The sequence below is a fragment of the Corvus hawaiiensis genome, chromosome 24 (assembly GCF_020740725.1).
Source record: "Corvus hawaiiensis isolate bCorHaw1 chromosome 24, bCorHaw1.pri.cur, whole genome shotgun sequence".
Lineage (NCBI taxonomy): Eukaryota > Metazoa > Chordata > Aves > Passeriformes > Corvidae > Corvus > Corvus hawaiiensis.
Window position 1 is genome coordinate 6,609,605 of NC_063236.1, and position 25,354 is coordinate 6,634,958.

Here is a 25,354-nt window from a genome sequence, read left to right on the forward strand (position 1 = left end):
TCCCAAGATGGCGGCGGGTGCGTGAGCGGGGCGGTCGGGGAGGCCCGGCGGGAGCGCGGCCGCCGCCGCCGCCATGAAGGGCAAGGAGCGCTCGCCCGCCAAGGCCAAGCGCTCCCGGGGCGGCGAGGACTCGGCATCCTCCTCCTCCTCCTCGCGCGGCAGCAAGAAGCCGAGCGGCTCGTCCGGCGGAGGCGGCGGCTCCAACGGCGGGAAAGCGGCGGCGGCGTCCGGCGAGAGCAACAGCGGGAGCGGCCGGCGCGGCGCCCACACGGACAAGGGCGGCCGCGCCGGCAGCCGCGAGTACGAGACCGGTTCGGCGGCGGCCGCGGGCGGCGGGGGCCGGCACGGCTACAGCGGTAAAACCGCGGAGGCGTCGCGGAGCAGCAGCAGCCGCGGCGGCGAATCGCGGGCGGCCGCCGCCGCCGCCTCCTCCTCCTCCTCCTCGTCGGAGCCGGGCGGCGGCGAGTACAAGACGCTGAAGATCAGCGAGCTGGGCTCGGCGCTGAGCGACGAGGCGGTGGAGGACGGGCTTTTCCACGAGTTCAAGCGCTTCGGCGACGTGAGCGTGAAGATCAGCCGCCTCCCGCCCGGCGCCGGCGCCGCCGACGAGCGCGTGGCCTTCGTCAACTTCCGCCGGCCCGAGGACGCGCGCGCCGCCAAGCACGCCCGCGGCCGCCTCGTGCTCTACGACCGCCCGCTCAAGATCGAGGCCGTCTATGTCGGCGGAGGCAGCGGCCGCCGGCGCAGCAGCCGCTCCCCAGCGCTGCTGGACAAGGAGTCTCCCTACGGCACAGCGGCGGTCGGGGCAGTGGCGGCGGCCGTGCGGCACCCGCCGGCCGGGGCCGCGCAGCGGGCGCTGTCCCCCGCGGGCAGCGGCGGAGCTTTGGGATACCGGGACTACCGGCTGCAGCAGCTCGCCCTGGGCCGGCTCCCGCCGCCGCCGCCGCTGCCGAGGGAGCTGGAGAGGGAGCGGGACTACGGTGGCTTCTACGAGGCGCGGGTGCGGCCGGCCTACGGGCTGGAGCGCGTGGCCGGCGTGGCGGCGGCCGGGGGATTCCGTGGAGGAGGAGGAGGAGGTGCCGGAGCGGCCGGTGAGGAGGAGATCAGCCCTGAGGATGACCAGAGAGCCAACCGCACGCTGTTCCTGGGCAACCTGGACATCACCGTGAGCGAGTCGGACTTGCGGCGAGCGTTTGACCGTTTTGGGGTCATCACTGAGGTGGACATCAAGAGGCCGGGACGTGGGCAGACCAGCACCTATGGGTTTCTTAAGTTTGAGAATCTGGACATGGCGCACCGGGCCAAGTTGGCCATGTCAGGGAAGGTGCTGCTGCGTAACCCCATCAAGATCGGATATGGGAAAGCCACCCCGACCACCCGGCTCTGGGTGGGCGGCCTGGGGCCCTGGGTGCCTCTGGCTGCCCTGGCCAGGGAGTTTGATCGGTTTGGTACCATCCGCACGATCGATTACCGCAAAGGGGATTCCTGGGCCTATATCCAGTACGAGAGCCTGGACGCGGCGCAGGCGGCCTGCACTCACATGCGGGGGTTCCCCCTGGGGGGGCCGGATCGCCGGCTCCGCGTAGACTTTGCTGACACGGAGCATCGGTACCAGCAGCCCTACCTGCAGCCCCTGCCCTTGCCACCCCCAGCTCATTACGAGCTTGTGGCGGAGGCGGCTGCTTTTGGGGCTCACCGGGGAGCCCCCCCTGACCCTCTCCGGGGGGCCCGGGACAGGACGCCACCTTTGCTCTATAGAGACCGTGACAGAGACCTTTACCCTGAGACAGAGTGGGTGCCCCCACCGCCCCCTGTGCGGGACAGGAGTAATCGGGCAGCTGCCTATGACCCACTGGAAAGCCTGGAGCGCCGCCGGGATGGGTGGTCCTTGGAGCGGGACCGTGGGGAGAGGGAGTTGGGCAGTAGCAGTAGGGATCAGCCTAGGAAACGGAGGCTGGCAGAGGATGGAGGCCGGCACTTGGACCGCTCCCCCGACAGTGAGCGCTCCTCTTCCTCCCGAAAGCGCCACTGCTTGGCCACAACCTCTCCCCCGGACCGCAGCCCCGAGCTCCTCGGAGGCCGGGAGCGTTACAGTACTGACCCCGAGCGCTCATCCCGCTTGCTCCTGTTGGAGCGACCTTCCCCCATCCGGGAATCCCGCCGGGGGAGCCTGGAGCGGGCGCAGAACGAAAAGCGCGACCGCAAGAATTCCGCAGAGCGGGAGCGGAAGCATCGCGCCGCCGCTGCCGCCCAGGAGTGCAAAAGTCCGGCCAAAAAGGACGAGCGGGCGGCGGAGGGCGGCGGCGGCGGCTCCCGGCTCAAACCTCCTCCGCAGAAACAGCAGCAGGACGGAGCGGCGCAGGCCGGGGCAGCGCCCAAGCTGTGCCTAGCTTGGCAGGGGATGCTCCTGCTGAAGAACAGCAACTTCCCGTCCAACATGCACCTGCTCCAGGGGGACCTCGGAGTCGCCAGCAGCCTCCTCGTGGAGGGAGCGACTGGGGGGAAAGTGGCTCAGCTCAAGATCACCCAACGTCTCCGTCTGGACCAGCCCAAGCTGGACGAGGTCAACCGGCGCATCAAGGTGGCGGGTCCCAACGGATACGCCATCCTTCTGGCCGTGCCCGGCGCCTCAGACAACCGCTCCGCAGCCGGGGCTGCCGAGGCCGCCACCACCTCCACGCAGAGGCCGCTCAGGAATCTGGTGTCCTACCTAAAGCAAAAGCAGGCTGCCGGGGTGATCAGCCTCCCTGTAGGGGGGAACAAAGACAAGGAGAACAGCGGGGTCCTGCACGCCTTTCCACCCTGCGATTTCTCCCAGCAGTTCCTGGACTCCACGGCCAAGGCGTTGGCCAAATCAGAGGACGACTATCTGGTCATGATCATTGTCCGTGGGGCATCCTAAGGCCCTCGTATTCTGTTCCCAACCCTGCCTACTCCTCCATGCAGCCCTTCCAGCGTGTGCCAGGTGCTATGGGATACAGCCTTAGCCAGCCCTGTCGTTATTTTAAATAGATCTTTGTTTGTAGGTGACTTTCCCGGCCCGATTTTCTGTTACTACATTTTTCTATAAAGGTAGAAGCCAGAGAGGTTGGTTAGGAGTAGCGTGAATAGGATATTTTGAGAATTCCCTATCAGTGGGGACAGCAGGGAGGCTCAGCCTGCTTTGATTTACAGAAAATAGAAAAGAAAAAATAAGAAAAACTGGGGTGGGGGGGAAGGGGAGGGAAAGAAGAATTCCCGTCTTCTGAATTTTGATTCATGTCCTTTTTTCATTTCATGTATTTTAAAGCAAGTCCCAAGAGCTCGTCCTTGAGAGAGCTCCAAACCCAACAGACCAGATTTAAAGCACTCAGTGGAAATGGAAAACCACACTCTAGTAACAGACTGGTGTCAGCTCCTCTTTTGAGTCCTTGAAATTCCCTGTCGGCCTCAGGCCAGCGGCCCTTTGGCCCACGGGATCCCTTCCCTCGGGAGCCTCAGTGGTTTCCCCATTGAGTCGCGTGGCTCGAGGTCGACGTTTTTCAGGTGAGCAGCAGCTGCTCTCGGGTACACAGCAGAACCCTGAATTCCTTTGTGGAAAGAGATTCCTTTTTCAGCCAGCCCCCCAGGTGCATGCACTGAAACTGGGCTTTTTACCAGGTGTATTTCCCTGATTTCCCGGTGTATCCCATATGTGCACTTTGGGTTTGTAGCAGTGACAAGGTTTGGCGAAGAGCTGAGGACTTTGTTACAAACCAGGAATGTCTTGTGCTCACTCTGGTGTGCAGGAAACAAGGAGGTGCTTTAAGGAGAACTTGAGTTATATCGTGGGGTTTTGGTTTTACTACGTTTTTTTTTTGTTGTTGTTTTCCAAGAGTTGCAGGTTCAGTGGGGTCTGGTTCCACCGTGCAAACTCTGAGCAAGTAAGTGCTTCTCTCCAGAGATGCTTTTCATTCTGTGATAATTTAATTACATAAAAGTTCTCATTAACATTTTACCTCTTTGTTAATAGCAAGGAACTGCTGTCTGCTAGGGACTTTTCAGGTACAGTGTGCAGCGGGCATTACATGAGGTTTATCATGGGCACCTGGAGTAAAGTGGTTTTAGCATCTTGGAGAAATGTTAAAAATACTCCAAGACACCGAGGTTTGAGCTCTTGTTCTTGTGATTCAAGGATGAAACAGTTTGCAGGGTGTTTTTTTTCACGGAACATAGTTAATTTTTTCTTATTTTTCCCCCAACCATTGGGCACTTTTCTCCAGCTGTCTCAGCCACCTTGGTAATCCAGGCATTTAGGAGGGAAGAAGGGATCTCAATCCCTGATGGGATCTAATTCCATGATATTCTGTTTAACAACCAAAAGGATGCTGCAGCAGCTTCTAAACTGAAGTGTAAATCTGACTGTTATCTTTTTACAGGCCCCAAAATTGTAATCTTGCACTTAAACCCAGAATGTAATCTTGCACTTAGCCATGTTTTCAGGGATTTGGGCAACGGAGAAGCGACGCTGCCTCGCTCGGTCCATGCTCCAGTAGATTCCTTGGATGATTGATGCAGGCATGAGTTGATTTCTGCTACAACTCGCACGGCAAAAATCAAATTCAAAGTGTGGAATAGGATGCGAATAGGAGATGAAGGAGGAAATGTCTTGAATGTATTTTATGGGTGCAGCTGAACTTGCTTGAGTTTCTGTCACAAAAATAGGAATTTTTGTTACTGAACCACTTGTGAGAGAGGGCTGTGGTTTAAGAGGGCTTTGATTGCTTTATCTGCCAGGAATGAGTGGACACAGTACCCCAAACATCGTGGTGAACTGAGAATTCCAATCTGATAGCGTATCTTAAACACAGATCTGGTTTTTATAGCTGCTTTTCTTTCTAAATGAAAAGGTGAAAGCCTCATTTAATGCTCTTAAATTTGAGGGTAAAATCCAGGATTTCTGGGTTGCCCTTCAATGTGAATGTAAGAGATGGCAGAATTCAGCTGTTCAGCTTACTATTAACAACGAGAATTTTTGGGAATGACACCGGAAATGCAAATCACTGTGTTTAAGGAGATACAGCGTATTTACCACTTACTGCAAAGAATGTTTTAATTGGAGCAGGTGCCTGTTGTGTGTCAGCAGGTGATCAATGCTGCCAGTGCTGCTTGCATTCGCAGGGAGTTTTCTCATTGCATCTGACAGAAATCACTTGCAAGAGTTTTCTAGGAAAGAGACTTGAGCACCTGGGAATTCAAATCTGCCCAAAACCGGGAAAAAGAAGCACTAATGTTTGTGTTGGACACTTAAGGTCGCTGAGAGCAGCGTTTGTTCGGCTGATCCGCAGCAGGCACCTGCTTAAAAACCCATAAAACTTGGGGTCAATGTAGGTTGCCAAAGCCAGCTTGGTTTGGGAAGCCTTTTGGGAAGAGCATCCTGGGTGCACTTCCATTTTTCCCTTGGAAAATCACAGTGGTTCCACCTGCTACTGGCTGTTAAATTGTGCCGTGCTGGAGGGCCAGAGGGAGCAGGCAAGGCTGTGTTTGACTCCAGGTTTTCTGGTTCTTTATTTAATGGAGCACCTGCTGCTTTGAATCTGGTTTATTTGTGGTTGCTGGTCTGTTTTGTAAGCAGGGATTTTAACACCCTTTGAGGGTTCTTGTGGCAAAACTTTGGCAGCTTTTTTTTTTTGCCGGCACTGAATTCCCGTGCTGCCGTCCCAGCCGGTGCAGCTGGGCAGGCTCTGCTTTCCTCCTTGGTCTGAGGTGTTCCCCATTGGAGTAACTGTCCACTGAAGTCAGCTTGGCCAGGGCTGAAGGTTTTGAAGCCTGTGGGTGATACCACTGTGTGCAGAGCAAACCAGATGTAGCAGTTGTTGGCTCTCTCCCTTGTGTCTGGCATTACGTTGCTCTGGCGAGAGCTCAGTATTCCCTCCCAACCTTGTGTGCAGCTGATGTTCTTCTATTTCATTAGTGTGTTGAACTAGCCTGGAAAAAGGATGTCCTTTTCCTGAATCATTTCATCCGTGTGCTTTATGCTTTGGGGAAAGAACCTCAAATGACTCGTAGTTTTGTTTGAGATTTTAGGTAGTTGTTTTATTTCTTTCAATTGGAAGCTTTGTGCAACTTCCTTGGCCTCCAGCCAGTGGCTTTGTTTGCTCCCGCCGAGCTGCTGCCACGGGAGCACCGAGGTTATCCTCAATCCAGAGGTTTTAGGGGCACAAATACCGACACGTCCTTGTCAGCCTTGCAGAGAGAAAAGGGCATCCTTGCCAGGCAGACAAACGTTGCCCTCTCTCTCTCTTTCGTTCCCTACAAGGGTGTTAAAGATGGAATATTTTGGTGCCAACTTTCTTGGCCCCTGTGGAGAGCGGAGAACGAGTTTTAATTTCTTGCGTGGGTTTGGGAACCCTCTGGTTGATGGTAACTGAGGTGAAAGGCCTGAAGTATTAATGGGGAAGGAGGAGAGAATCAAAATTGTGAAGACAGGTTCAAAAACTCTGAGGACTCAGGGAAAAATGGCTTGGAAAATGGTAATTCCTGGCTCTAAGCAAAACAGTGTTGAGGGCAGCGCTCCTGGGGAGTGCTGTGTACCCAGAGGGGAAGAAATGGTTGCCATGTGGCTCTAGAGCTTTTGGGGTTCTTTCCCCTTTATCCCCCTGTTTACTTCTTTATAGCACCGAAGGACAGGTATTCCAATGATTGATAGACTGAACGATGAGGTGATTTTTGTATCAGGCTTAAAGCAGAGCGGGTGGTGCAGAGAATGGTTCATTGAATATTCATCTTCCTGCAGCTCCGATTGTGTGAAAAGGATGGCTGAGAGATACGGCTTGAATAGTAACAATTTTAAATTATATTGGGTGTGTCTTTGATTTGGCCTTTTCTTTAACATTGGCATTGTCTGCTGTTAGAACTGCGCGGCAAAACGAGAGCAAAAGAGCTGTGTGACACTACATTTCATGGTTTTGTTGATAAGTTGCCTTCAGGAAATACCCTGTGAGGAAAGTCAACCGAATTAGCAAGAATTGGGTTGGTTTTTCTCCTGGTTAATGATTTCGGTGTGCCCCATCACGTGTTACTACGAGTTGGGTAATCATCAGTACTGTAAGCCTAGTTTAATCCTGGTCCAAAAAGAAGCCCTGCACTACTTGTTTTGCATCTATCCCTAGAAGGTGACTTCATTCCGAGGTTTCATGCCTGTGGGTGGTATTGGTGCTTTTTGAAGTCCAAGTAGAATATTCAGAAAGGTCTCGTAGCTCTTTATGTTCATCTGTATAACGTAGGGAGGGGAAAAACCCAAATCTGGTGTACACATTTGTATTGAAATAACGTTTTTTTCCTCCTGCAAGCAAATCTGGTGGACTGCAGAAGACAACCGCATGGGATACCAAGCTCTAATGGACCTTTGGGAAGAGAAGCTGTGGCTTATGTGGAATTTCCATGGGCCTCCTGATGGAAGAAAGCTTATCTGTTTAGTATTTGTGCATTTTACTAAAATGGCAGCTTTAAAAAAAAAAAAAAAAGTTGTGTATCTGCTATTGTGATGCCAATGCCCGTGTTTTAAGTGGAAAAAAAAAATGACCTCTTTGCTTTGTGCTGTGTACACAAGATTGCTGGAAAAGTAAAGGAATACCCTTTTTATGGCTCACACAGCTTAAAAGTAGCTGTCACTCAAACATGCGCTCACAGTTGAGCTGATTTTGTTTCATTCTAAATAAATTGTTTCTTTTGAGGAAAATGGTTTTTCTGCCTGGAAGTGAATTGACGACAAACGTTTGGCCCCTATGTTGGCAGCGGAGGGGTTCCTGCTGCTGCTGCCCAATTGAGCTGATAGTTGTGGGTCTTGAGCAAGAAGCAGGGAGAGCACCGACACTTTCGCGTTGACCGACCTGTGGTACCAATCAGAAGGATTCTAGCTGATTGCCTTGCTGTGGCCCCCGTGTTTGCAGTGAAAAAGGGGTCACTTGCTGCGTTTCTCCTCAGCGGGACGGGGCAGCGGTGCTGCTGCTGGCACGCAAGAAGCAGGGAAGCACCGCCCTGCGCCTCGGAACGGTGGCCAAGTCTGGGGCTTCGCTGGTTGGAAGAGCTGGAGTTCCTGAATTTTAAGTTTCTGATTTATTTTGTTCACCCAACATGTTTGCCTTTAGTTTTGATTCTTGGGTTTTTTTTTTAATTTTGAAGAAAAAAAGTTTTGAAATTGCTTTGAATCTTGCACGTAAAACCTTTGCACCAAAATTGCCAAAAGAAAAAGAGAAATGAGTCCTTAAAAGTGTTTAAATGCTGTTAATAAAGCCTTTCCTGCCGTACGCGAGGCGCTCCTCCATCTCCAGGGGCTTTTCAGCAGTTGTGGGTTTAGTGCTGAATGGATGAAGAGTTCCTGAGAGCTGGAGGCGGTAATTTAAAACCTTTGCGTGGTGTCTCAGTGCCTTATTTTGACCGGTTTTGAAGCCAGTTGGTTCCACACGCCTCGGATGTGCATGTGCCCTGCTCGCGTCCCGGCCCCGCCGCGCGCTCCGTGCAGTCGCTCCCGGTGTAGTACAGATGGGGAGAGGAAAAGCCGGAGGCGGCCCGAAAACGTTGTGTGCTGTAGTTCTCCTGTCCCGGGGGCTCCTGAGCTTTGGAAGGCTGTTCCCGTGCAGGAGCACAACTCCGTGTTTGCTGCAGGAGAGGACCGCGGCCGTCGAGAGGAAGCTGCCACTGCTGCATCGTCGGCTTCAGGAGCTCGTGGTACAATTCTTGTGACGTGCCGTGAAGACACCTTGAATGGCAGCTTGCCCTGTTTGCCTTGACATACTTTAACCTCCATGGATAACCCCCTGCAGCCGGGCAGGATCTTTGCTAGGCTGCAGATGCCTCTCAGCCGACGGATGCTGTGGTTGTGCTCTGCAAGGTGTCTGTTCCCGGGGCAAAGCGCTGTGTAAATCCCTAAAACAGGTAAGGGGCTGGAAGAGGTTGAACTGAATTGTAATGTCAAAGAAGATTGTTGTTCGCCTTTTGTTGTCTTGGTTCTCCAGTTTATTAATGCTTACTAACAGTGTTTGGTTCAGTCACCCTGCTGCTCCACCCGCTCGGGAACGGGAGCGAAGGAGCCGACTCTTGGATGCGCTTCCCTGTTCGTTGGGGGGGTCCCGTTAACAAACAGCACATAAAGCTACGTGTCCTCAGCTTGGCAAGCTGGAGCTGTTGTTTTGACTTCGTGAACTGCTTGAATTAACACTGCTTTAACCCAGAATAGTGTTTATAATTTGTGTGTGTCGACAAGGAAAGCCAAGGCGATGATTTGGCAAATTATCTGTGTTTATGGGATGCTGGTGTAATAATTTAAATGAAGCTGTTTGTTGTAAATGGGAGCAATTGTAGCTATTGCTGGTAATGAGGGAAGGGAATTGGAGAGGGGAGACTCGGGAGATGCCTTTTCTTTTAAAAGTTGGTGTTTGTAGTTAAAATTTCTGGTTTTTGCAATGTATTTCTTGTGCTGTTGAGATACAACCTCTGGATCTCCTTTGGTGTACCATAGGTCTGGGGCTGGTAGCAGTAATGGGAGATGTGTTTCAGCCCCTTTGCCTCAGCTGGGGGGTTGATGCTGACAGGAGATGGGTGATCTCTTAGTGTACCCCCAAAAAAAGGGGATGTTTTTTGCAAGCTGGTCACCTGCTCAGGTATCCAGGTGTTTGTGGCAGGGCTTGGGCTCTATCCCACTTTTTGGCTGTGCTTCAAAGTGTCAGTGGCTGTTCGAGAAGAGTTCTGCCTCTCTGAGTCAGATTTCACTGTCTGTTTCACTGGGAGATGGTTCCCTGTCTCCTTTACATTATGTATTTATTCCAGAGACTCGGAGGTATCGTGGGATGTGGTGTGGGATGGTTCTCCTGCGGTTGCTTTGTGCCAGCGAGTTGTTTTTCGGGTGCTGGGTCTGCCCCTCTGCCTTCTGAGGGGCTTAGAGGGATGCTCCAGTGGCCAGGTAGAGCCAGGCTGTTGTTAAAACCAGTCTCTTGGAAGGGTTAAGTGCTCTATATGCATCATAGTAATTTGGCTAATGAGACTTCTGGGGAAAGTGGATTTATAACGAGAGCCATTTAATTAACTGCACTGCAGCAGAGAGCGGTGCAAGCGGATTAGATGGGAGCTGGTTATTTGAATTCACACATTTTTTTAGAACTGTGCTTTTACCAGCTGCAGCTGAATTAATAAGTTTAAAATATCAGATGCCCCAGATTCTGCTCTTGGCCAATACCAAGCTTGTGTTGGCCTCATGCTGCTGGTTTACTACGAAATGGCAAATGCTCTTGGAGGATATGCTCCCGCCTCGTGTGCCGAGGGCTGGGGCAAAGACCAAAAAGGGTTTGGTCAAACAGGCAGAAAAGCCAGGGAGAGCAGCGGAAAGGCTCTTGAGCTGATGGCTTTGTGATTCCCGTTGTGTCTCCTGCGGTTATTGGCTCGGAGCCCTGTGCCTGAGTGTAATTAGAGCTGCCTTGAGAACTGGGTGAGGTAAACTCCTAAGACAGAGTAAGCTCTGAGGGACCGGGTCAGCGGCACGTGCTGTGATGGGTTTGACAGGAGCCTCCTGCTGTTCTTCCTGTTTGTCCATGTGCTGCTGGAGGTGCCTGTAGTAGGAGCAGAGAACACGGACGGTGGCACAAAGGTCTCCTATTTTTTTCACCCTTTGCCTCCTGCTCCAGGGATGTATTAATTAAACGTGGCTGGAACCCGGGGCTGTGGGTGCTGTCGAACACGCTGCTGGTGCTGTGCATTAAGGAGCTGCCACCTCCCAGCCCAGCTCCTGTGGCCAGGCTCTTGGGTTTGAGCTCGTGTGTTGTCCCAGGATGGGGGTGGGATGTGGTCGGCTCCACAGATGAGCGGATGAGCTGTAGATTGATTGTGGGTCACAGCTATTTCATCTCCTTATCTGCCTGCCTTGACCTTCATACCTAGTTCTGCAATTGCATCTGAAGATCGGGCTGGAGATTTTTAGCTCTCTTCAGTATTTCCTGTCCCCAGATCCAGTGAGAGGTCAGGCCAGCGTTGAGCAATGCACACAACCCGACCCAGCCCCGAGCTGGCAGCTTTCCCTGGCGTTTCTGCCCTTTGTGCAGGCGAACACTTGGATCCTCCAGCCGCTCTCTCCTTTCAGATGCACGTGCTGTCTTTCCAGGCTGTGCCATCGCACACTTCAGATGTGTCTGAGGACACGCGAGGGGTGCGGAAGGGTTTCAGTGAAGGGAAGCCAGCGAGGTCTCCCGGGGTGGTTGTTAAGCTCTGTTTGCCCATGGAGAGGAGATGTCCTTTGGGCTGTGGAGGTGTTTGCAGCTTCCTTGGCCAAGGGATTGCTTTGGTCAGTGCCAGCCTGAACTGAGCTCTGACGTGGGCAGAGGTTCAGGGCAGGATGAGGTCTTGAACCACCCGAGCTGCTGTTGTTGAGGCTTGTGGGGGGCACATGGTGAGAAAAGGGGATGTTGATGTTTCTTGTGCTGCTCCTCTTGGGTGGATGAAGACAGGACTGTGTACGAGACTACAGGAGGGACTCTTCATCAGGAGCTGGAGTGACAGGACAAAGGGGAATAGATTCAGCTGAAAAGGGGGAAATTTAGGTTTGATATTGGGAAGAAATCCTTCCTTGTGAGGGTGGGGAGGCCCTGGCACAGGATGCCCAGAGCAGCTGTGGCTGCCCCAGCCCTGGGAGTGTCCAAGGCCAGGTTCATGGTGCTTGGAGCAGCCTGGGACAGTGAAGGTGTCCCTGCCCATGGCAGGGGGTGGAACAAGATGAGCTTTAAGGTTCCTTCCGATCCAAACCATTCCAGGAATCTGTGATTCTAAGACCTTGTGTTCCCCCTCTGCCAGCGCGGCGTTCCCCTCTGGCACTGAGGCGTAGCATGTTCGGAGCTCTCGGATATCTGAGAGTGCCTTTGCTGTTCCTCATGGCACTCAGGGCTGAATCCCAACAGCAGCTGGAGGCTGGGAGAGCCCAATCCCAGATACCCCATGCCTGTGACCGCCCTTTTGTCAGCCAGGGTGGCTGTGACTCCTTTGCAGCTTGAGCAAAGGCTTGAGGGGCTGGAGCTCGGTTTATTGGTGTTCTCTCTGTCCCTGGGGTGTTGTAAAGACACCCTTTGCCTCTTTCTTCCAGAGTACAATCCTGGCTCTGTCTTGCCCACGTGAGGAATATCTGTCGGGGAAAGTTTTGCAAGGCTTGGTGGTGGCTTCAGAGGCAAAGTCTGCTTTGGAAAAGAGACTTTGACCCATGAATTACTTCTAGAATTGTCCGTGGCCATGAGCAAGAGCTCCCATTCCCTTTGTGGTTTCTGCAGGCTGGAAAGTTTTCCCATGAGGATCTCAGCTAAAGCTAAATATTCTGGGTTTTCAAACATCTGCTTTAATTTTTGTTCATTAGAGCCGCTGATAAGTTCCCATGGACTTCAATGAAAACCATGATATCTTTAAAGATTTTTATTATTATTTTTCTAACAACTCCCACCTCCTGCGAAGGCTTTCAGCTCCTTGGAAGTGAAACTTTTTCGTTCAGGCTCTGGTGAATTGCAGCCTAATAACGCTCTGCATGGTAAACACGGCTGCAGGACGTGTTCCAGGCAGGGAGGGAAGCCAGCACCAAAAAAAAGAGTGTTCCTGTTATCACTGTGTGTGAGGGCGAGCAAACAGCCCAGACCGCACGCGGTATCTGCCGAGCAGGGCGAGGGAAGAGCAGCCACGTTTCCTGTTGCTGGAAGGCCCTGTTGTCGTATCCTTACCCAGCTATTTTAAATGGCTTTTGGCTTTCTTCCTGTGGCTTAAGGTGAGCACAGGAACCTCAGCAGTGTTGGTAGCTGAAGCTCCTTGTCTGCGGTGTGCCCTGTGCTGCCACAGCTGTGGAAAAGCCTCTTGCTCCCCTTTAAAATGGGAATTACGTAGATTTTCCCCCCTGTGGTTAATGGGCGTGCTGGGAGCTGTGGCAGGAGCAGCTTCACAGTGGGTTTGGGTTTTGGTTCAAACAACCGAGGTGCCTGGAAAGGGTCGAAGGGAGATCTCAGGGGTTGGGTTAAACCCGGAGTTCTTGCCCCACACCCTGAGGGATGTGTGATTCCCAGACAGCTCTCCAAGCACACCCAGAGCTCGGGCACGTTGGAGAAACAACCGAAATAATCCCAGCCCAGCCCTTGGAGGGGATTTCATTGCGAGATAAAGATTGTTCCTTATTGTATGATAAGCGTCAGGATCGACTTCCTCTGTGCCCAGTGCCTGTGTTTATCTGCTGTTGGCATCTGAGGAGCGCTGGGAAAGTCACAGCCTTGGTTTTTAGTAGATTTTGTTTTTTATCAAGGGCAGAGCCTGACCAGGAAGAGGTTGATTTTGTGTACTTAGAAATGGCTAAATCCGTGTTTTAGGAGCTCTGTCCTGCCTTTCAATGACCCAGAACACAGAACAAGGAAGGGAAACCTGCAGCTGATAGCCAGGACACTCAGGGGTGCACAGTGGCTGTATAAATTAATAATATAAAATAATTCCAGTGGGAATGAGGGATGCAACGTGCTTCCTGATGTGATCTCCGACTGCACCAGCTTCTGTAGCTTTGATACACCCGAGCTGAGTCTTAGCAGCTTTTTATCCTGGCACGTGGAACATCACTTGCAGCAGGTTTAAGACCCAGCAGGTGCCCACCCCATAACTCAATCCTGCCAGGATGCCTAGCAGGCGTTGGGAGCAGGTCCTGGAGGCTACCCAGGCTCCTCCTTCAGGATTACACCTGGGAATAAATCACTGACTGACAATGGAAAAGCCTTTCCTTCCCGGGAAGGATGGAACCCCTGCAGCCCAGCTGTTGGGATGACACAAACCCAGGAGTAATCCTTACCTGCCATGTCTTGGTGGAGGAGCCAATTCCATGTTTTCTTCTTGCTTTCTTAATCCTGTGGTGCTCAAATTAATCAGGATTCAGGGTATCAGTCCTCTGTCTGTCAGTGCTCAGAAAACTAATTATCTAAATGAAATTGTTAAGGGTTTTTTTTTTCCCAAAGGGACTCAGGTGTTGTACCAGGTCTTTGTTGGGATACAGTGAAAATTGGAGGCTGTGTTCTTGGGTTCCTGTGGTCACTCGGATTCCTTCCAGCCAGCTCTGGTTCCTTGCAGGTCGCTGGATCTTTTGGAGAGATCTTTAGTGTTTGGTTTCTCTGCACCATGAATTTTGGAAGGTTTTTAAGCCCATGAATCCTGGTTAAAGTGCTTCCAAATGCGGTTTCCCATCAAGATCCAGCTGGCCACGGCATGTTATCCCACGTGCAGAGGATGAGCTGGGCAGGGAAGTGTTCCCCTGAGTGACTCAGGGCACAGTGCTGAGACTGGCATTGGTTTTCCAAGGGGTTTGATTTCTTGTGAGTGAAGTTATCTTCTTGGAAAGATCCAGGAGGTTGGTGGTGATTTTTCCAATGCAAAGTGTGGAGATGCTGCTTCTGAGGTACACGAGGGTTGGAAGGCAGGAGGGATCCGGTTCTCCACTGCCTTCCCAGGACCAGGATGGCTGGGGGAGCATTTAAATGTCTTTAAACAAAGCATTTTTCATGCTGAGGATCATTTTTAGCCGTTGCTGCTCATTTTCTCTACCGCAGATGAGTGAGGGAAGGATTTCCTTTGAGGAAGGGAAAAATTTTGAGGAATAATTTCTGCATGGAAAGGGTGGTCAGGCCTTGGAAGGGGCTGCCCAGGGAGGTTTGGAGTCCCCATCCCTGGAGGTGTCCAGGGAATGCCTGGATGTGGCACTCAGTGCTCTGGGCTGGGGACAAGGAATCAGGCACAGGCTGGACTCGATGATCCAGGAGGGCTTTTCCAACCTTAATGATTCTGGCATTCTGTGGAGGGAGTAGGGACAAAAGGGATTTTTTACTCCACCTCAGACTGCAGCTTTTAACCTCATTTGTGTCCCAGCAACCCCTGTTCTTGCATTTCTCCACACACCCTGTGCTGTTCTGCACTGTGCAAAAACAGCTTTAGGAAGTGATTTGCAAGGTGACTTCAGTGGGACCAATGCCTTCTCCTGGTCTTAAAATCAAGAATCAAACACGGTTAGAAGGGAAAAAGGGATTTTACCTCAGAATTTATTTTAAGGATCCTTAGGTGCACCACGTCCAGGTCGAATGCACCTCAATGCACACTGCAATGCACCCCCAAAAGATCTGGTATAACATTATGGGTGTTACTAATTAGCAGATCTATCAAAGTTTCCCCAATGAGAGGCTCAAGTGAGCCCCCCTCCCCAAGGAACCTTCCCCTGGATGGTTCTATCTTCATTTACAGAATGTGTTCTGGAGAGGACCTCGGGGTCTGCGGCTTCTAAGACGTTTGTTCTCCTAATTTAACAAATAAGTCTAAGAATGTAGGCTAAAAACCACTAAGAATACAAAAAGCTATAAAAAGGTATATAAAAGGTGTATAAAAGAAAAGGCAAAAAATCATCATGGCATCAGGATGGGAAAACCTTCCTGCAGGCAGGGGTTCCCATCCTGCTCACTCTTGATTTGTCTCATGCACCTGTTGTATCCTGCAAGTAAATAACTGCCTTTGGTTCTCAGAGCTGCCAGGGGAACTAAAGCTTCTTCTGTGCTTGCCTCCCCCAGCACGAGCTGTGAGCAGAGAGGTGTTTGACCAGCAGCCATCACCCTGGGCCTGCTCAGTGCAAAGACAAAAGGTTTGAAGACTCTTCTCGCCCCTCCCAGCCCACTGGCAGGATGGCACAGGGCTCCTGGAGGAGTTTCTCACTGTGGGCATTGGTTTCCTCAGCAGTTTTGGATAGACACGAGGTAATTGTGGCTGGAGAAAGGTGCTGTGCCTGCACAGGGTTATTTTGGGGGCAAATAAAGGCTGGTGGTGCCCGTCCATGGGGTGGGATGTGGGAAATGGGAGCTCCTGAGCTGTTTGCTCCTCTGCAGAAGGACAGAGAGGCGGGACAAGCACTCCCATTTTGCTGAGTAAGGGTAAAGAATTGGTGACTTTTTGGTCTGGTGGAGAGGCAGGGGAGGAATCTCGTTGAGATCCTGGAGGTTTGCAGGGGAGCTTTGTTGGAGCAGATGGGATGGGAGGTGTGGACACCACATCCTGCCAAGTTGTTTCTTGGTGGCAGAAGAGGTAAAAATATCGCAGGGCTTGTGCTGGAAGGAGGAAGGTGTTGAGCAGAGGCTTCGTTTACAGGGAGCAGAGCGTAGGGAAAGGTGTTGGGATTGTGCAGAGCAGGAGCAGCAGGGTGAGGAGCTGGTGGGGTGCCTCTTTGCATCCCCACACAGCTCTGGTCACACTGTTAAAAGCCAAAGCACAGCTGCTCTTAGGGAGGGGCAGAGCAAGTGGGGGTTTAAAGCTTTAGAATTGGAAAACCTGAAGCCAAGGCTCTCACATAGTTCCTGTTACAGCAGCAAAGCAAAGCTGCTGGTAACGTTTGATTTGGTGAGAGGGAGAGTGAGGAACTTTAACGTTTCAAGAGGTGAAAACTCAAAATTTTTCAATGAAAGCTTCGTCCCTGCTGCAGAAGGTCTTGGCTGAGGCCTTAGTGCAGGATTGGCTGAGGACGGCCCCTGTTCATCCCCCTTCAACTCCCAGTGCCTTAAACCCTTCAGAAATGATAATCTCATCCAGAAATCCTGGTGGCTTGGAAAATGCCCCCTAGGGATCCTGTCCTGGATGCAGGTATTTCCTGGTCCATCCAAATCACGGAGTGTTGGATGCTGAGGTTGAAGGTGTAGAGGGATGGTGATTAAAGGGTAAAAGGACCATTCCTGAAGCACTTGCTACCTGCAGATTCCTGAGAGAAGCTATGAAACAGCTCATGAAAAATGAACTCTTTTGTAGCACTGATATTCCCCGTTCCCTGTAATTTTCCCCTCGTTTCAGCACAGTTTCTTTGGCACTGTGTAATTGTGTAAGGGCTGAATTTGGCCCATCATCTGTGCAGGAACTTTCTTACCTGGGACAGTGTTTGAGCTCCTTAAAACTGTTACAATATTCTGTAGCTTTTTATTAAAAATAGACCAGCTAATTTGGGGCTTGAAATAACCCATTTCACAGTTTAAAGGGGTGTTTCTGCAGGGGAAACAACTCTCTTGATGGCTTAATATTAAAAAAAGGGATGAGGAAAAAAAGGGGTGAGAAAAAACATAGGATACTTAAATCTCTTTACAATTTAATAATTAAAAAAAAAGGAGAGGTGAAAGGAAGGAAAATGCCAATGGCTGGAATAAATATCCCAGGTTGACATCTTAATTTCAAATGTCTGGTGATAATGCAAAAAATTGCAGCTTCACTACTGGAGAGAAAGGCAAAGCTGCTGTATTGTGTCTTATCCACCCAAACGAAATCTGTGGGGTGCTGGTTGAATGCAGCCTCAGCACTGGAGCTGCCTTTGTGTGTGCCTGGAATCCCAGGGAGTCTCTGGACGGTTGGGAAGCTGGGGAGAGAAGGGCAGAGGAGGCCGTGGGGTGGCTTTGGTCTCTGCCTTTGCTGTGTTGTGGTTCTGGCTTTAATTAAAACTGGCTTTGCCTGCAGGTGCTCCGTGCTGTGGCAATAACTGTGCCTGGGAGATGGAATGGCCCCACTGCAGCATCCTGCCCGCAGGGAGAGGGGCTCCTGGAACAGCTGCTCTGCGGATCCTCGTGGAAGTACCATCCTGATCCCCCTGTCCCTGCCCTTGCATCCCTCCCCAGGGCTGGGTGTTTGTAGCTGAATAGAACGGGCTGAAACCTCTGGCTGTGCTCTGGCACCTGGAGCTCCTTGGCTGCTCATCCCACGAGGTGAGTCAGCTCTGCTCCGGGAGGGACGGAGCTGTCGTGCTGAGGATTAAATGTGAGAGGCAGAAAAACCCAGCTCAGGAGCAAAGGCACAGTGAAACCCAGGCCCACCCACGCCATAGGCTGCATTTTCCCCATCAAGTAACACTTCACACCGTGCATTTCTCAGATGGCTTTAATCAGGAGAAATATCCACATATACAAACTGAATCTGGCATCCAAGAATTCCAGTTTTCAGGGTTGCTGTTGTTGATACTTCCCAGTACAGGCAATGGCTTTCCCAGCATGGATGCAATCAAAGCCCAGCCTTTAAAACTTCAGCCAGACCTGGGGCTCTTGTTCAAATTGGCTTTTTTTAGCTTCCATTTTTGGGCTGAAGGCTCGAAGAAGAAGGAAATAGGTGAGATGAGAGCACAAGCTCCAGCAAAGAGGAAGGAGCAGGCGTAGGTCTGGGTGTAGTCGTAGAGCCAGCCTGCAGGAGAGAAGGTTGTTATTAAAGCTGTGGGATTTTTCTCCGTGAAAAAAACCATTTGGGGCGGTGGGTGGGAGGCAAAGGATGTGTGTTCTCATCTAAGAATTCCTCAGATACTTCCTTTGAATTATTTTAACTCTTCCTGGGCAGCATTTCCTGCGAGGAAATGACACGTAGCTCATTCTTCCCAGAGCCAGCTGTGATCCTTGCAGTGGACACGGGCTTTAATTGGATTGAACTGAATCCCTGAATTTTTTTTTTCCCCTGTTAAATAAGTGGGCCAAAAGCAGCTGATGGAAGATCCCGTTGGATTGCTGGGATGACTTGCATGTGTTGGTATTTGCAACATTTGGGCTTCAAACCCCCTGTTCTCCAGCATTGTCTTCTTGTGAGCAGACCCAGTTTAATGCACTTTCTCTGACAGGAGAGAGCCCAAGCCAGGAGCTGGAGGTGAACTTGATAAAATCAGCTCTGGGAGGACTTAAAAGGCAAAGCTGAATTCCATTGAGCCCCAGGTATCTGTGGAGGACTCAGGTCGCCTTTTAAAGTGACCTCCAAGGTCACTTTGGTGAGGTTTGGTCCTGGCAAATCATCTGGGGTCTGGGCAGTCCTTTGAAAGGTGGGGAATTCCTCTCTTTGAATCTAAAATCTACAAAGTGGTGGGAGATGCTGCTGCACATAAAAACCCTCATCCAGTCCCAAATGTGGTGTGGGCTGGGCGGGTGTGGGGCAGCAGCTGAGCCAGATCTGCTGCTGCCGTGAAATGCAATTCCTCTGGAGACATCTGTGGAATCCAGACATCCGTGGGCTTCCATGATTTACACAAACAGCAGGTCTGGCCCAAATCTGGGATTCTTAAACCCAGGAAGGGAACTGATCTGGTCCCTGAGATCCTGGGCTCACGGAAGGAAAGGGTTCCGGTAAAACGCTGGGATCTGTGCCGGAGCAGAGGCACCGACGTTTCCCTGCTGTAGATTTCCACAGCTGCAGGAAATATATATTTATAAGGCAGAGGAAAAGCTGCTTTTGCCCAGTTTCAGTTTCTGTTGGCTCATTGCTGTCTCGGGGGAGCCCCTCTGTTTTTCCCCCAGGGCTGGCGTGTGAGCGGCGCTGGAGGAGCCGGAGGCTGCAGCTGGGAAGGAGGATCCCGTGGTGCTGGGCTGGGTGACTCTCCCATGACCCCGAGGTTGTTGTGGAGGGGTTTATTCCCAGGGGTGGGATCTGGTTTTGCTGCCTGGAAGTCTCTGGGATTTGGAGAGGAGAAGGGATGCTGACGTAGTTATTTGTGAGAGGAGCAGGACAGAGTGCTCCAGCTGAGCTCTGATTTACTGCAATTATTCTTAAAATATCCTTCAGGATATTTGTTAATTTTTTTTTTTTTCATGTTCTTGGGGGTTTTTTTGGTGCAGAATGGGATTTCGGTGCAGAGGGATTTACCAGCATTGCCTCACTGGCAGCACAGCCATTAACTTCCACCACACCCCAACCTTTTGAAGCAACTCCAGTCTCTGTGCCCCCAATCCTTTTCCAAACAAATAATCACTCCTGCTGCAGAAAGCTGAATTAGGATCTTGTGGTGTTCGAACTCCAGCAAAGCAGCAGTTTTGTAAGGAATGCTGGTAAATCCCAGGCACCAATGTGATCCAAACGAAACATTCCCAGCACTGCTGGTGCTGCCAGCTGGGTCAGGCTGTTTAAATGGTGCTACTGATCTTTAATCAGAAGTTCGATTTATTCCTGATGCCCTGAGGAGCAAAATTCAGTGGGAAGGTGAAGGTAAAATGTAGAAAACATCTAAGTATATGTGCCAGCAGAGCTTTTGGGAAACTCCATCCTCTCTCCTATCACCACCCAAATTTCTTGGGATTGGAGTTTGTGCTCTGGGGGCTGGAATCTCTTCTAGAACTTGCATTACATGCTTTGGTTCAGCTCTTCTGCACTTTGAGTCAGTTATTTGTACTGCTGGTGGAAACAAACTGTGCCCTCCTCTCAGCTTGCTCATGGCTGCCAAAATAATGTTTATTCTGCTTTGGGTTGGGTTTTTTCAGCGTGGCAGCATCCAGAGGTGCCAGTGGATGGGGAGTTCTGAAGGAGACTCCGAACTTCCCCTTCGGGTCCTGCCAGCTGCCCCTGGATTTCAGGGCTCTCAGCTGAACAGATTTGCAGGTAAGGCACCTTTTCCTTGCATTAGGCTTTGATCTAATATGCAAATTAGGCAGTTTTAACCTTTGCAGTTCTCATTACCCATCATCATTATTTCCACTGCATAAAAGCACTTGAGTTTGATAAAACTGTAATTCTAAACTCAAGGTTTCTGGGAGGTGAGAGCACCAAATTCCAAGGTCTCACAGAGTGTTTAAATCCTGCATTCTGCAAGGAGCAGGTGGGTTTGGCCACTTCATCAGGAGTTTCTGGTCTCACTCAGTTTTCACACTTAAAACTGCATTGAAAGAGAAAATTGCAGCATTTATCTTGGATGCCAAACCTGGATCCTGAGCTCTGGATTGTTTCCAACTTGCTCTGCCTGTAATGAGATGGATGGGGAAGTGTTTTGCTTCTTGGCTTTATTTGGCCTTTATTTATCCCGCCTGCACTAAGCCTGATTGCTGTGGAAAGGTTTTTGCAGGAAGCCTGCTTGCTTTACAAATCCCCTGCAGCAAGCAAAAGGCTTCCCATTAGTGAAAATACATTGCAGGTGGATGGCAGTGGAACTGCAGTCTGAGCCGAGGTGTGGAGCTCCTGCTGTCGTGGCAGGGAATTCAGTGGGATTGAGGGATTGCTGAATGCACACCTGGGAGCAGCAGCAGAGATCTGGGATCCAGGCTGGCCATCACCGTGGCAATGTGGAGCTCCTGGTCAGTGAAATGTTTTGGCTGCTTGAAATTGCATCCACAGGCAGACAGAGCATAACCAGCCCAGGGATATTGATTAGGAAAATGAACTTTTTCCTGTGCTGGTGGAACAGCAGCGTTGCTGAAACTTTGCATGGAGCTGGAATTTACAGAAGCCTTGGCAACTTTGAGCCAGGTGCCTCTGCAGGCTGGGGACAGCTGATTTGGAGGGCAGGAAACAAAAAATGATGGTTTGGATTGGAAAGGACCTCAAAGCTCATCCCTTTCCACCCACTGCCATTGGCAGGGAAACCTTCCATTATCCCAGGCTGCTCCAAGCCCCATCCAACCTGGCCTTGGACACCTCCAGGGATCCAGGGGCAGCCACAGCTGCTCTGCGTACTCTGTGCCAGGGCCTGCCCACCCTCCCAGGGAAGGATTCCTTCTCAGTATCCCATCCATCCCTGCCCTCTGGCAGTGGGAAGCCATTGACCCTTGTCCTGTCCCTCCATCCCTTGTCCCAAGTCCCTCTCCAGCTCTCCTGGAGCCTCTTTAGGCACTGGAAGGGGCTCTGAGGTCTCTCTGGATCCTTCTCCTCTCCAGGTGAACACCCCCAGCTCTCCCAGCCTGGCTCCAGAGCAGAGGGGCTCCAGCCCTGGGAGCAGCTCCGTGGCCTCCTCTGGACTCGCTGCAGCAGCTCCAGGGCTGTGCTGGGCCCCAGGGCTGGGGCAGCTCTGCAGGTGGGGTCTCACCTGAGCACAGGGGCAGAATCCCCCCCTGCCCTGCTGCCCACGCTGGGGGTCAGCCCGGGAGCAGTTGGCTTGTTGGGCTGCATGGAAGGAAAAGCTTTGTCCTGGCCAGGCTGTTTGGAGGAGAACAAGTCCCCTGCTCCTGAGCACAGGCTGGACACTCATTTCTAAGTGAAATCTCCCAAATCCTCACAGCTGCCTTGGTTTTCTGGCAGAGGGAGAAGAGCAAAGGCTTTTCATGCTCCTTATCTCAGGGCCCAGAGCTCTGGTGGCTGAGCTGTGTAATCTGTGTCAAAACAAGAGATTACTGAGGCTTCTCCTGATGTTTCAGTGCCTCTGCCTGGTGGGAATGTTGCTGAGCCTGTCCTTGCTTCCCCTCCAGTCCCCCCAGTCCAAGCTCAGTGTTATTTTAACACTGTTGGGAGTAAAATCCCTGGTAATGTGCTCGTTGTCCTGCCGTGGTCAGGGCTGAACTGCGCACGTGGGGCTTCACTGCATTTTCCAGATATTCCAGGCAGCATTTCCTAAATATTCCAGGCAGCATTTTCCAAGCTGCTGGTTGGATTTTGCAAATTCCCAAGCAGAATGTTGCCTGTCTATAAAAATACATTTCTGAAATAGGGTTGTTGTTTTTTTTTCCCACCCTCTGTTTGAACAGAAAACCCATGCTGGGATGGATCCCTGTAGGAGAGTGAACCAGCAGCGTGTTTTATCCCTGGATTTCTGGGGTGGGTGATGTTTTATATAACATCAGTTACCTGCTAAAGGAGGTCCTCCCATGGCTGCTATCCCTGCGAAGAAGGCAGCAAACCCCAGGTAGCTGTGGAGCTTTTCCACACCCACCAGATCCACCTGTTTGGAAACCAAAATGGACAATTAGTGATGGAGTTCATAGGAATGCATATGCACAAGAGATTCATGGAATTAATTTTTTTTTTTTTTTTAAAGCACAAGGTTTGATTTGATTTTTCTGGGGAATTTTCTTTTTCTGGGGAGTTTTCTTTTTCTGGGGAATTTGCTCTTCAGCTGCAGCTGTGGAAGGACTTTGCCCCTGTAGGTCTGATCCAGCCTGGAATCCGTTCGCCTCCTTAAGGCCAACATGGAAATTACTGGGATGGGAGAGGCTTTTCTGCCTTCCAGCTGCTTTGAGGAAGGTGTTTAAATCTCTGAATGCCTTCCAGAAAGAAATGCCAAATTATGATGGTGCTTTTCTATCTGGATCAGAGAATCCTGGAATGGTTTGGGATGGAAGGGACCTCAAAGCTCATCCTTTTCCACCCCTGCCATGGGCAGGGACACCTCCCACTGTCCCAGGCTGCTCCAAGCCCCGTCCAACCTGGCCTTGGACACTGCCAGGGATCCAGGGGCAGCCGCAGCTGCTCTGGGCACCCTGTGCCAGGGCCTCTCCACCCTCCCAGGGAAGGATTCCTGCCCAATATCCCATCCATCCCTGCCCTCTGGCACTGGGAAGCCATCCCTGTGTCCTGTCCCTCCTTCCCTTGTCCTCAGTCCCTCTCCAGCTCTCCTGGAGCCCCTTTAAGCACTGGAAGGGGCTCTAAGTTCTCCCTGGAGCCTTCTCCTCTCCAGGCAGAGCATTCCCAGCTCTCCCAACCTGGCTCTGGAGCAGAGGGGCTCCAGCCCTGGGAGCAGCTCCGTGGCCACCAGCAGGGTCCTGCTGGAGCTGTCTGTGTGTTCCAGGTGATTCTGGGAGCGGAGCAGGTGCCACAAGCCTGGCTTGGCCCTGGCTGATCACACGTGGGACTCACCAGCACGGGCAGCACCAGAGCCATGAAGCCTCCGCAGAAGGTGGCGAAGGCCACGGTGTAGGTGAGGAGCAGCGGGAAGGTGGTGGCCAGTGGCCCCAGCAGGTTGGTGGCCCCGCTGAGCAGCAGGTAGGTGACATGGAAATGGTACTTCTTGGTCCAGTTGTGGTCGGCCACCCAGCCCGAGAGCAGCTGGCTCAGCATCTCCGTGATGCCTGAGGGAACAGGAGCTCTCAGAGCCTCAGGGGAGACTTGGGTTTGTATGATACTGAAATTCTGTTACTTCTAGGTATTTTTGTATATTATTATTTCATTTTTATATATTATTACTTCATAGAAATATATTAGATATTATAAATCTAGCTGCATTGTATAGTATTTTATGTGATTATTTATATTAGTTGTAGTATAATAGGTATTATATTGATACAGTATTTTGTATTTTATATTATTCATATTATTTTATATTATTTTGATTATAGTTTATTATTATCAGCTCTAATATATCTTAACTTATCTATCTCATCTATATTATTTTATATAATTTAATATACTTCATACACTTAAATTATTCATATCTTTACTGTGTTTATCATAAATTAGTATTTTTATATTTTTGTATTGTTATATTGTTATATTTTTATATATTATAACACAATATTGCACATTATACATTACAACTGTATTTTACAGTATTTTATAATATATCATTTATGTTTTTATTCTGCATTCTTCACATTACACTTGATTATTTCTATTAACCCTAATATATTCTTATCTTTATTTTATAACGTTAATTATTTGTATTATTTCATATTATTATATCCATGCTTATTTTTATATGTGTTTATTTATAATGCTTTATGGTGTTATGTTGATTATTTATTATTTACTTCTGATTTTTATGCTCTCTATTTCTGTTATTATACATGATTCCTGTCATTTGCTGTGTCACATCCCAATTTCCCTGTTCATTGTGAGGACGTGACCACAAAGGGCTGAAATGCTGAAAAGTTCCAGGGAGGCGTTTTTAGGCTCTTGCAAAATCCATGGATTGGGGTTTTTCCCTCTTCCCTTCTGCTGCTCTTTCCAAGGGCACCGAAGTGCTCTGGAAAAATTCCCTTGAGGCTCTGCAGCCCAGACACCTCGGAACTGCCCTGAGCCAGGAAAGAGGAACTCTCTAAAGAGAAAAAGCTGAATATTAAGATCTAAATTCTTCTAAAAATCCAAAGAGCACAGAAACCCAGGAATTTTAGAGGCTCAGCAGCCTTTTGGTTGTTGGGTTTGTGAAAGCTGGGCTTTGAGAGTTGGGGTTTGAGAGTTGTTTTTTACATTTCTTGGCACTTTTTTATGAAGCAAAATCTGAGGAGCTCTCGAGTGAGCTCGTGTCCCACTGACCCCTGAGTCCCTCCCACTCCTAATTCCAAACGTCACATCCATTCCTGGGCTCTCCTAACGCCTCGACAGCCCCTCACTGCTGAACATTCCCCAGCACTGCACAAAGAAAATGTATTTTTGTACAATAAAGTACTTGCTGCTGACTGAGGCTGGAGCCGCTTTCTTACCCCAGCATGGCTTTAGTGTTAATCCCAGCTTATAACCAGGCATGGGTTTGATTTTTGGGGAGTGTGCCTTGTTTTTTCCCCACTTTGAGGTGAATGTACCAAATCCAAATGCCTGGGTCCACGTTAATGTGGGGTTTTTCCCCCCAATAGTGAATTTCTCTCTCCTGGGTCAAACTGGAGGGCTTTGGATGCCCCTCTGGATTCTGGCGGTTTGTGGCTTTAAGCACAGCAGGAATCGTGATGGGAAGGCTCCAGGAGGA

At 50.7% G+C, this 25,354-nt stretch overlaps 2 protein-coding genes across 16 annotated transcripts in view; one reads left to right on the forward strand and one right to left on the reverse strand.

The window, feature by feature from the left end:
• RBM15 (RNA binding motif protein 15) lies at positions 1–25,070 on the forward strand. 6 transcript variants are annotated; one of them, XM_048327691.1, is made up of 5 exons: positions 1–8,895; positions 15,558–15,740; positions 17,473–20,352; positions 20,882–21,041; positions 23,465–25,070. In XM_048327691.1, the coding sequence occupies exon 1, from the start codon at positions 74–76 to the stop codon at positions 2,900–2,902; it is 2,829 nt and encodes a 942-aa protein (XP_048183648.1). In that variant the 5' UTR covers positions 1–73; the 3' UTR covers positions 2,903–8,895; positions 15,558–15,740; positions 17,473–20,352; positions 20,882–21,041; positions 23,465–25,070. The 6 variants fall into 6 exon arrangements, with proteins under 6 accessions (XP_048183648.1, XP_048183649.1, XP_048183650.1 ...); XM_048327692.1 differs by lacking the exon at positions 20,882–21,041 and having other exon boundaries at positions 23,465–23,593; positions 23,693–25,070; XM_048327693.1 differs by lacking the exon at positions 20,882–21,041 and having other exon boundaries at positions 1–3,902; positions 7,311–8,895.
• Positions 17,874–25,354, reverse strand: part of SLC16A4 (solute carrier family 16 member 4) — a 12,768-nt gene continuing 5,287 nt past the window's right edge. For 6 of the 10 annotated variants that reach the window (XM_048327695.1, XM_048327702.1, XM_048327701.1 and 3 more), the window contains 3 exons: positions 23,533–23,744; positions 22,525–22,618; positions 17,874–18,186 (listed from right to left, as the gene is read on the reverse strand). In XM_048327695.1, coding sequence (XP_048183652.1) covers positions 18,032–18,186; positions 22,525–22,618; positions 23,533–23,744 — 461 coding nt within the window. In that variant the 3' untranslated portion in view covers positions 17,874–18,031. Of the gene's footprint in view, positions 18,187–19,529; positions 20,711–21,034; positions 21,237–22,524; positions 22,619–23,532; positions 23,745–25,354 lie in introns of those variants that run through there. The other 4 variants (XM_048327697.1, XM_048327696.1, XM_048327703.1 and 1 more) reach the window with 4 other exon arrangements.

Bases quoted from the DNA above. Each gene is read 5' to 3' on its own strand.
- RBM15 (XM_048327690.1), top strand. From the start codon at position 74: ATGAAGGGCAAGGAGCGCTCGCCCGCCAAGGCCAAGCGCTCCCGGGGC.